Below are 10,112 nucleotides of genomic sequence, written 5' to 3'. Positions count from 1 at the left end.
AGACTACGTTCAAAAACTTGATTTTGAAGATATTATCATTGATTTTGCTTCGGTGAAAGCTCGAAAAGTTCAGTTTTGAGGCGGCTATTGATCTTTTATTTGCCTAATAGCCTACATTTGTTGTCCAACTTTTGTCTTTTATTTTTGGCCTTGACGCTGAGACAGTGAGGCTTCTTTCTCAAGTAATATAGAATTTCTGAGACGCGACACATTATTTGTAATTATTTTTATAGAAAAGATTGCTTGAACATGAAACTATTTCAAAATTTGCTGCAGTCTACTTGGGGCGGCATTTTCAACGAAAGCCAGGGGCGGCAGTATATGCTCCTACGCCACTGCAACACGGCCCTACCATATAACAGCTTGTAATTAATCCAATTGCATGTAACTTTAGCCCACTCAAAAGTTTGCAAAGCTCACACCTCACAGTGTAGTTCAAGCATTTAACTTTCAATGTGTGGTAATGGTAAGATTTAATTTTACGGATATGTCAAGTCCCGCATATCAATAAGTATTTTTTATTCATGAGCACATTGACACAAAAGCACATAACAAAACTGTACTAAGAGAGTTGTTCAATCACATTGTTCTTGATACACATCACCGACTTATGACAAGTTAAAGAGCAAATGGTGTCATTTTCTAGTAAACAAATTTGCATACCTAAACAATTTCAAACTAAAACTTGTAGGCCTACACAATCAATTCCAACAACGTTCAGGTTACCAAAAGCTTTTGAAAGAAAGCCACACAGTAGTCTCAACCAAAGTTGAACACAAATTAGCAGAACGTAAGATTACTATTGTGCCCACATGTAAACATGCTTAAATGAAAAATAAACCAGCACTTTCGAAGTTGGGCGTGAAGAAAATGAAACACATTCTTTGAAAACAAATGCTAACTTTTTTTGAATTACCACTAACCGGTCGTCCTAAATAATCTTTCCGAAAGAAAACCCAAGAAGAGTTTAAAATGTCGCTATGTGACTGGTTAATTAAACGTACTTGCTGATGCGCAGAGTTATGGACATAATTGGAAATGCAGGCGGTTTTGAAAAAACACGTCTTGAGTCTGAATCCACAGGCCTATGCTTTCCACAGTGAACTTCACTGACACGGCAAATATGTTCACAAGTCGTAACAGTAACAATTCATTTTGCAGCTGAGAGCAAAAATAGCCTACTGAGATGAACCGAAAAAAAAATTAAACATTTGCATGCCCGGTGAGGAAAACAATTCACGATGGGAAAGAAACTGATTCGTATCAAACTTCGGGTCATTATACACAATTCTCGAATCCTAAGAGAATAGCTTAAAATGTAGGCTAATAGCTGATTTAAAGTTAACCACGATGTATGCAAAACAAACTGAAATGACAAAAAAAAAAAACATTATTGCTTTTCAAAACGTCACTATGATGTGGCCTTGTTTGCCACAGATAGTTCAACGGCAAAACTTTTAAAGTCCGGAAACGTTCCTGGACGTTAGAAGCTGATTTCCTACGATGAGACACACAGTGTCTCAAGCAACACACCACAAAGCATGTGTTGATCATCATATGACGGTGAATTATAAATTCCCAGCCAAGTAGATGGATCATTAGTTCACAATCGTCCTCACTGGGGCTCCACCAAAGTCGAGAAACACACTACCAAGCACACTTTCACTGAATTCTTACCAATTCTGCCAACTTCAATGTGAAGTCAATGTAAAGCTTCACGTGGTTTTGGGCATTTTTGCCTTGCATTTGTTTATTCTATTGCTTTTTGCAAGCTTCTTTTTGTACACTTGAAGTGTCGAATTTGGTAATGACAGAAAAAAGGTTAAAAAGCATTGGGATAGTGTTTCTTTATGACAGTGAAGGTGGATTTGGTACCCTGTGGGGTCATAGAAAACAATTTGTCAAAATCGCAATGAGTGTGCTTGCTTTGTGCTCAAAACGCTTTCGTAAAAAGTAAACATACAAAACGGTAAAAAGGCCCGTATCTCAACATCAAAGTCTTTTTGAACAGAAAACTGCTAAAAGTAAATCAAACTGACTACAATGTTCAGAATGTGCAAACCACAAAAAGGAATGCGACAATGTAACTTTCTTTTATCTTGCGTTAATATTTTTGAGGTATTCCATGTTCTACTTCTATACAGAATCATACACGCTCAAGCACTTCCTCTGGCATTTGGCATATCACAAAAAACATTTTGTTCAGCTATCAGCTCGAAACCACACTATTTCTAAATGCTATCGATTACATTCAATCATCGAACACAACAAAAAGACAAATTATTGTTTCATGTTCATATTATCACAAAAATAGTTTCATTCGATTTCATTTGAAGGCTTATTGCTGAAGCTGTGCTTAGGCGACCATAACGCCTTCTGGAATCTTTTGTCAAAAAGATTGATCGGTAAAAACAATACCATGCAAAGTGGGCCAAGTTGGAAAACAGTTTCAGTCTGAGTAACAAGTAGAGTATTCAACACGATCGGTTCTTTTGCAGAACAAAAATTGGGTAAGTGTAAGCGTATGTGTAGTGCTGAAAGCGGATAGCGATCGAAAAAAAACGTTAAAGAAAAATCAAAACAGCAAAAATTGTATCCATTCTTTTGTCTTTAAATCCCGATACCAAATAGCCTACCTTACGAACCAGCACGCTATTGACCCGGTGGCTGCAGACCACTCGTTGAAATAATGTGCATCTATTTTGGGTCCAGCCTGCATTTGCCGAAAATCGTCATTTCCTCAAAAAAAAAAAAAAAAAAACTTGAGTAGGCAACTTCTGTTTCTGTCAACGCGGTAAGGATTAATGCACCAGTGGATTGAAAACTCCAAAGTTGATTGTTCAATCAGCCACCGTGTCATCGCTTCCTCAAAAGACGATTCAAGCAATTACAAGGAAAACGTTGCCCCCGCAACCATTGCTAAATAAACAAGGTTTCAGAGTTAGTAAGGCGAGGCCACCAGTAATTGTTAAGTGGAGATTAACATAACAAAATTATTTAAAAGCGACTAAAAAATCACCAACCAATTAAGTTTTCATGCTACAGTAACACACACCCCGAGTCTAAAGGTATCTGCGAGCAACAAAGCTGACGACAACGATCCATGAAAAGTGTTCGTATCGTTAACCAAAAAATTTCATTTTTAGAAATTATAAACGATACCATTTCAATGATTTTATACTGGGCTTCCGAAACGTGTTTTTTCGAACCTTGTAACATCTAAATTCGCCACTCAATGTCAACTGCTATTCACTTTCATAAATCCTTGAGTTTGAGACCCAGACTGATGGGATGTTTGTGGGCTAGTCGCCGCTTGTTGATTGGACACTTTGTCAGAAGCTTGCATTTTTGAAAAGGCCAACAAAGCCTCAGGAAATGCTGGAGGTGTTGCAGGAGTATTTGTTGGAGGATGCATCTATATCAAAACACATAATAAATTATATTGAACCGTTCGTAAAACAATTAAGTAGGCTACTGCACGTAGAACCGTGATTTCGGACACAAACAATTCATGGAAGATAGATTAAAAATACAGTAAGCAACGATATATGCACAATGCACATTCAAAGTAAAAGATTGAAAAATCAACATACCGGATGATGATTGTGTTGATGTGGAATCCCAGATTCTTGAAAGTATCTGCTCAAGGCGGCCTGCAAATATGAAAGTAGATTGATGAATAAGTACGGTACAACTCGTACTAAAGTAAGCAAAAGTTACGCAAATGAAAGCAGAAATCTAAAAAAAAATTGTCTGTCTGTTGTTGAATATATTTGTACCGTAATTTCGCAACAGATACAATAAAAGGTTTCTCTCTCTCATTCTATCTGTACTGTCCTCAAACTTGTATGTTTGTTAATTGTTATCTTTGCATACAGCACTTAAAGGCACTGTTTATTAACTGAGGATATAATACGGTTCAGTTATATACTACGGTACTGTATTTTAACATCCATTAGGTAGACCACTCAGTAACTTACTTCAAATTGCCAATGTGATGTTTTTAAATGTTCTTGTGCTTCATGAGCATGACAACCAGCTGCAAGCATGAACTGGTTTATCATTACTTGATGCTTCAAATCATCCATTATTAAACAATATTATATATTACGAAGCTGGAAAGGACAATCAAATGTTTAAACGTTTTTAGCACTGCTTTCAACAATTTACACTTTATTGACGGAGCTTACACATGCTAGAAGGTTAAAAATGGTTTTGAATAATGGAAGTCATCAAATTATATTTTGCTTTTGAAGTATTTATTATGTTACAGTATTTCAGTTTTATTAATGAGGTTTTTGTCTATAAATATTTCTTCAGAAGCTGGTGAAATTTGGTATTTGGTTTATTTTAAAACCAGTTTCAGCGTTCAAGCATGTTTCGGTGAGAAGTTATATAAACACAAATATATTGCCAGTTTTGATGCTGTTGTATGGTCAAGCTAAAGGGGGTTGCGAACAATATGCCGTTTGATCAAACAGAAACAATTCGTATTGAAAGTAACAGAATTTACAGATACTGTACTGTGGTTACAGTGGCAATACTTTGTATAACTTTGTATTACAAAAAAAAAAAAAACTATACACTTGGCATTTAATTTTGTATGTTATTCTGATTCATGTAGGCTAGGCCACCACAATGTGTTCTTCAAGCAAAACAAACTTTAATAGCGGGTTGTTGCTTTAATATCTTGTGGTAGTGTGGCCTATAACTTTATATAATGAATTATCATTTAAAATCGGTTAGTGTAACGAAATGCATATGTAAAGATTGAAATATACAACCAAGGCCCTAACCTTGCTCCTTTAGGAGAAGCTTCATACGCAAAAATATACCAACATACCAACAGGTTAGTGTTGCAATGCTAACATAATCACAAAAATGCATGCTATACTTCACAAAATAAGCTCCAAAAGATATGGCGATAGTTAGCGAATTGAAACAAGCAGAGAAAAAAATTTTGAATCTACAATTGTATGACTTGAAAACACAGTGTCAACTAGGACTAAAAAGTTCAAATGCATCTGTTTTTCAAACAATAGAACATTTAATTTCATTGGAAAAATGAAAGCAACATTAGAGTAACTGCTATAAAATCTTTTCACAAAACAAATCTGCATACACAACAGACCACAAAATCAAAGTATGAAAAATGACAACAGTGGATACAAAGAAAAAACATGTTTATAGCGGTGTGACAACTATTATATTGCACAAAACATTTTCAATGTTTGTAGCTAAAAAGGAAAGATCTACTCCTTTTTAATGTAAACGTTTAACCAGCCTAATGATCTACACTGAAGTTTCTTACAACTTACATAAACTAAATACATTATGGAACACTATGTGATTTGAAACACGAAGGTATACAAATAGGCACTGGCTAAGTAAGGCATAACTAGTAACAGAAAACACGCAGCTTGTTTATAATAATCAAAAACAAACAATGCAGTTTTTCATATTGTATTTCTTAAATTATTGCTGTTAATCCATTGGAACAACAGCCATAACTACATTGGTATACATATATATAATAACATAAAAAATTTCAAATTTATGAAAACTAAGAATGTGCAAGCAGGAGATGGACTACTACCCAAGTTTCTCTCAATAAAACAAACTTTAAAATTATCATTATCAATTGTAAGATGACATACTGAGGTTCAAGTTTTGCTTCAACAAAAAATATGCAAATAAACATAAATAACATAGGCATTTTTAATCATAGTAGCCTATATAATGCACTACAAAGTTAAATAAAATTTTCATGATCATGTCAAGAACTCATGATATAATAATTTATTCAGGATTGCAAAAAGGACAAAAACGTTCAAGCAAAATTCTACGAGTAGCTGCAAAATTTACAGAAGATTACATCACTCAATGTCAACTACTATGATGCATTACTCTACAGAAAAAATACCCACAGAACAAAGGTTTCAAATGTTTGTAAGATAAGCTTACACATTCACCTCCGACTCTGGGCCAGAGCCACCATCACCTCTGGCCTGGTTTTTTTTGTTCGCTGAGACTTTTTGGTCATTTGCCCGACATGATTTGAAAAAATTCGGTCATTTTTTATATATTTCGGTCAATTTTTCTGATGAAAATATTTCCTTTCAAGTAGCTGATACAAACTAAAATTTGCACTTCCTGACTAGCTACAACATTATTAAGTTTCGCTGAGAAACGTTGTGGTGTTTTATCTGAGAAAAGTTAGAACAGACAAACGTTTCTCCAACGTTCATCAGCGAAATACAGTACAACATTTTTTCGGACATTTTGACCGAATTCACTATATTTTTTTCGAACATTTTGCTAAAAAATCGGTCAATGACCGATACAAGACCGAAAAAAAAACAGCCTCCGGCCTGGAGCTGGAGTTGAAAAAAATGGCTGGAGTTCGGTTGAAACCAGAACTGGAGGTTGTTCCATCACTAAAATGAAAACACAATGATTTTCTGATTACAAATCTTTTAGTATTAAACATCTCACTGATTAATTATAAGTCATACTAGCACATTGCATAGCCTACTAATAGCGTAGAATACTATCTACGAGTCCATTGCATGGTATCACCTGCATCCATTCGAATACGAATAGAAGCAGCTTCACAGTAACGAACAGTATCTTTCACACTCATCATAAGATTTTGTGCATTGTGCACCAACATCTCTGTGGCTTGTTCTGCTGCTTTTGCTTCATCTTTCGTCATATTTGTGCTGTCGCCAAGTGAGGCAGCTTTTACAGTTGAAAGAATTCGAAGTTGTGTGCTGATTGTAGGAATTCTATCCAATGTTTTCTTCAAATCAATTTGAATTCTTTTATCTGTGCATTTTTCAATTACTTCAGATGAAAATCTAGTAACTTCTGAAGAAGATTTGGCTATCTCTTGAGCACAATTAATCAAGTCACATTTCTTTCCATCCCCATCTCTTACAAGGCAAGACATTTCAGCCATCAACAAAGCCATTTTCTTGGCAGACACTATAATGTCACTGCCCTTACTTGTCCATTTTGTAGCTTCTTCATGAAGGCCACGGGCAGCTTGCATCATTTCATGGCCATCTTCTTCAGGAAATGGCACTTCTGGTAAGGGAGGACGAGGTGGGGGAACATCATTACTGGGCAATGGTGGACGAGGTGGTGCATCTTCTTGTTTTTGCATCTCTAACAATCTTACTTGATCTTTGCTTAGCTTGGCTTCAATGGTTTTTCCAGCCCGAGAAACTGCATTGATCAAATTTTTATTTGTGTTTTTCCAGCAGTCTTGCGTCAGTTTGGATGATGGATCTTGTGCATATGCTCGTGTCGCTTGAACCATTGGATTAATGATACTAGTTACAGCATTAAGATTTGTGCTTAGATCACATATGTACTGATCTTCATCTGTGTTTTCTAATTCATGCCGTCCTATCATCAACATTCTGTTTGCTTTCTGAACAATAGTACCAGCAGCAGGTAACACCAGTTGGGGAAGATGGTTTTTCATAGCCATTTCACATTTTTTATACTCCTGGCATATGTCTTCCTGAGATGCTTTAAAAAATTTTGCTGCATCCACACAGTCATCTACTTGTTCAGTTAAATCCCCAACATTTTCTGTCCATGCAGTTTGAACTGCTCTGAAATGTTCTTGAGCTTCTTTGTTTTCAGGAAATTCAAGGACAACCTTTCCAGCGCTAATCACTTGTTGTGTGAGATCAGTCACTTTCTTCCCTGCTACTAAGACAGCTTGAGATTTTTCTTTAGATCTGAACAGACTTATTGCTGTGACTTGATGACCAAGATTTGCTAGTTTTTGAGTTTGTTTATTTAAAACTATTGCTTTGTCTTGGAAAATTTTATCACGATTTTGAACACTCTTAGCAGAACGTGTTGCATTTGTGAATTGTTGTAAGATTGTGGTAGTGTCTGAATATTCATCAGCAACTACTTTAACAAGCACATCCTTCATTATATCTTTAGTTTCATCAAATTTTGTTTGAAATTCTGAAGCAATTTTGCAAGCTTCCGGTGAATCACCTAAACCACTTCTTTGTAAATCATCCAAGTCGTTGAATAATTTCTCACACTCAATTGTTTTCTGCAACAACATTTTTTGAGTTTCAGCATCTTTTGTTTCTGCAGCTAACACACGTGCCTCAAAAACAACATTGCGAGCAGCCATGATACCTCGGCCATAATCATTCGATTCAATGTCTTTTAACCACCCATTCACATCTTCAGAAAGATCTTCAAGCATGAAAGGAGTGGTATTTTTTGCCATAATTCTTGCAGTAGTGTTATTTAAAAAAACCACTTTATTTGATACTTGTTTAGATAAAAGGCGTGCTTCTGGTAAATTGCCAAGATTTTTTATTCTGTAATCTTTTACTTCTTCCATCAATGTATCAACTTCATCACTTACCCTGAGCAAATCCTTTAAATGTTTGATTTCATGAGAATCTTTAGCTAACACATCAGCAATTGTCCTTGCTGCATTTGTAATATTCTCAACTATAACTGAATTCGTACCACAACTAGAAGTTGCTGAAAAATTAAACAACCACTCTTTTGCTATTGGTGTACTTGAGGCAATTATGTTTTGAGCTTCATAAACAACATCTAGCTGTTGTAAAGCACTGTATCCATCTTGCAATAGGTTGTCAAGTGATTGATGCATCTGTTGCTGTAATTGCTCAACATCTTCCTTTTCAATATTTGGTTGATTTTTAAGCTCTGTTAAAGAGTTAGCCATTTTTGAAATGCCATCACACTGAAGAGAAATCTTCTTGCCTGTTGCTCCCTCAACTTCAAGCCCAATTGTTCGTGCATCATCTAGAATTCTATAAAGTGCAAAACTACCTGCAGAACCAATCTCAGCTTTTATATTGTTAATCCATGCATGTGCTTTTTGCATATTCCCAGTAATGTTATCCCGGACTTCATGAAATTGAAGCATGTTCTTTTTATCCAATACAGCCTCTTGATCTGTGGATACTAATTGAAGAATCCGTATAATTTCAGTGATACCATCAGATAAGCGTTTTACATAAATTTCATCATTTCTACCAGCTACCAATTGTCTACTGTTTCCTTCTTGAATTATAGATAATTGTGCCTTCATACTGGATATCAAATTGGGAAGATTAGTTTTTAAAGTATCAATCTCAGCCTCCATTTTTTCAGCGTGAACACTGTTAGTTAAATTTTTTGATCTCTGTAATACCAGTTTTGACATATTTGTCATTCCAAGCGTCAAGTTTTTGACATAAGTTATCAAATCTTCGATCATCTGAATAGCATTGGAAATTTTTAAATAATCCCTGATGCTTTGACAAACTTGACAAATTCTACGCACTTCTGCCTCATCAAATACAAGAAGTAAATCAGATGTGCCTTGAAGAATTCCACGAGCACCAAAAATCAATTTTTCACGCCCTATTTTTGAATACTCATCTGCAGATAGGCAAGCAGATGCATCCAGTAAAAGATCAGCTGATGATTCAAGTTTTTTAATAGCAGGAGGAGTATCCATTTTAAGAACCTCATCTCCAGTTTTTTTTATTTGTTCAAGCCCTACAGTAGACAAAGTAGTTACAGCAGACTTGACTGCACCAATTGGCTTTGTCAAGATGGGGATGCCAGCACCACCTTCACCAGCCTCGTGTAAAATAATTAATTGGGACACTTGATCTGCTACTGGTTCCAAAATTTTTTCTATTGTTTTTGTGTGAAAAACAGGCATTCTTCAGCAGTTCCAATCAAACAATTCAAAAAATGGAAATCTTTTGTCCCACTGACACTGACCTGCTGAAGCGTTTGTTATTTGTTGACAAAAAAATTCAGGAAAAGCAGCTACTACACAACAACGATTCGTGTGTGTCTCGGACAAACCTACTTTCAAATGACGCAAAAACAAAGTAATGCACATGAATAAGAGTATATTTTGCATAAACGTCATCATTTCAATGAAATTTATTTTTCAAACCCACTGGCGATTAAGATTTCCCAGAAATATTTTTCGACTACTTATAAGCATCCAATAAAGTGCTTAAAAAAGATCAATGTTGATGGACTGATCAGGCTATGGGGTCGGACCAACTGTAGATTTCAATCAACCAATCATT

General features: G+C 35.5%; 1 protein-coding gene and 1 pseudogene across 1 annotated transcript; both read right to left on the bottom strand.

Moving 5' to 3' along the window:
* Nucleotides 1-475: 475 nt before the first annotated feature.
* On the bottom strand, nt 476-4,117 carry LOC145775439 (UBA-like domain-containing protein 1). Its single transcript, XM_082586734.1, has 3 exons — nt 3,981-4,117; nt 3,594-3,653; nt 476-3,415 (listed from the first exon to the last, which is right to left on the bottom strand). Exons 1-3 carry the CDS (start codon nt 4,086-4,088, stop codon nt 3,239-3,241), a joined length of 345 nt encoding a protein of 114 aa, XP_082442860.1. The 5' UTR covers nt 4,089-4,117; the 3' UTR covers nt 476-3,238.
* Nucleotides 4,118-4,121: 4 nt separating this feature from the next.
* LOC145776112 (vinculin pseudogene) lies at nt 4,122-9,730 on the bottom strand (annotated as a pseudogene).
* Between the last annotated feature and the right edge of the window lie 382 nt (nt 9,731-10,112).

Source organism: Aplidium turbinatum, chromosome 8, assembly GCF_918807975.1.
Source record: "Aplidium turbinatum chromosome 8, kaAplTurb1.1, whole genome shotgun sequence".
Classification (NCBI taxonomy): domain Eukaryota; kingdom Metazoa; phylum Chordata; class Ascidiacea; order Aplousobranchia; family Polyclinidae; genus Aplidium; species Aplidium turbinatum.
This window is presented reverse-complemented; position numbering and strand designations above follow the sequence as displayed.

What these genes read in the sequence shown, in the direction of transcription:
- LOC145775439 (XM_082586734.1), bottom strand. Translation starts at nt 4,088, where the DNA reads ATGGATGATTTGAAGCATCAAGTAATGATAAACCAGTTCATGCTTGCA. An exon ending in CATCACATTGGCAATTTGAA is followed by an intron (nt 3,654 to 3,980) that starts GTAAGTTACTGA and finishes TCATATTTGCAG; the next exon opens with GCCGCCTTGAGCAGATACTT. An exon ending in ATCAACACAATCATCATCCG is followed by an intron (nt 3,416 to 3,593) that starts GTATGTTGATTT and finishes GTTTTGATATAG; the next exon opens with ATGCATCCTCCAACAAATAC.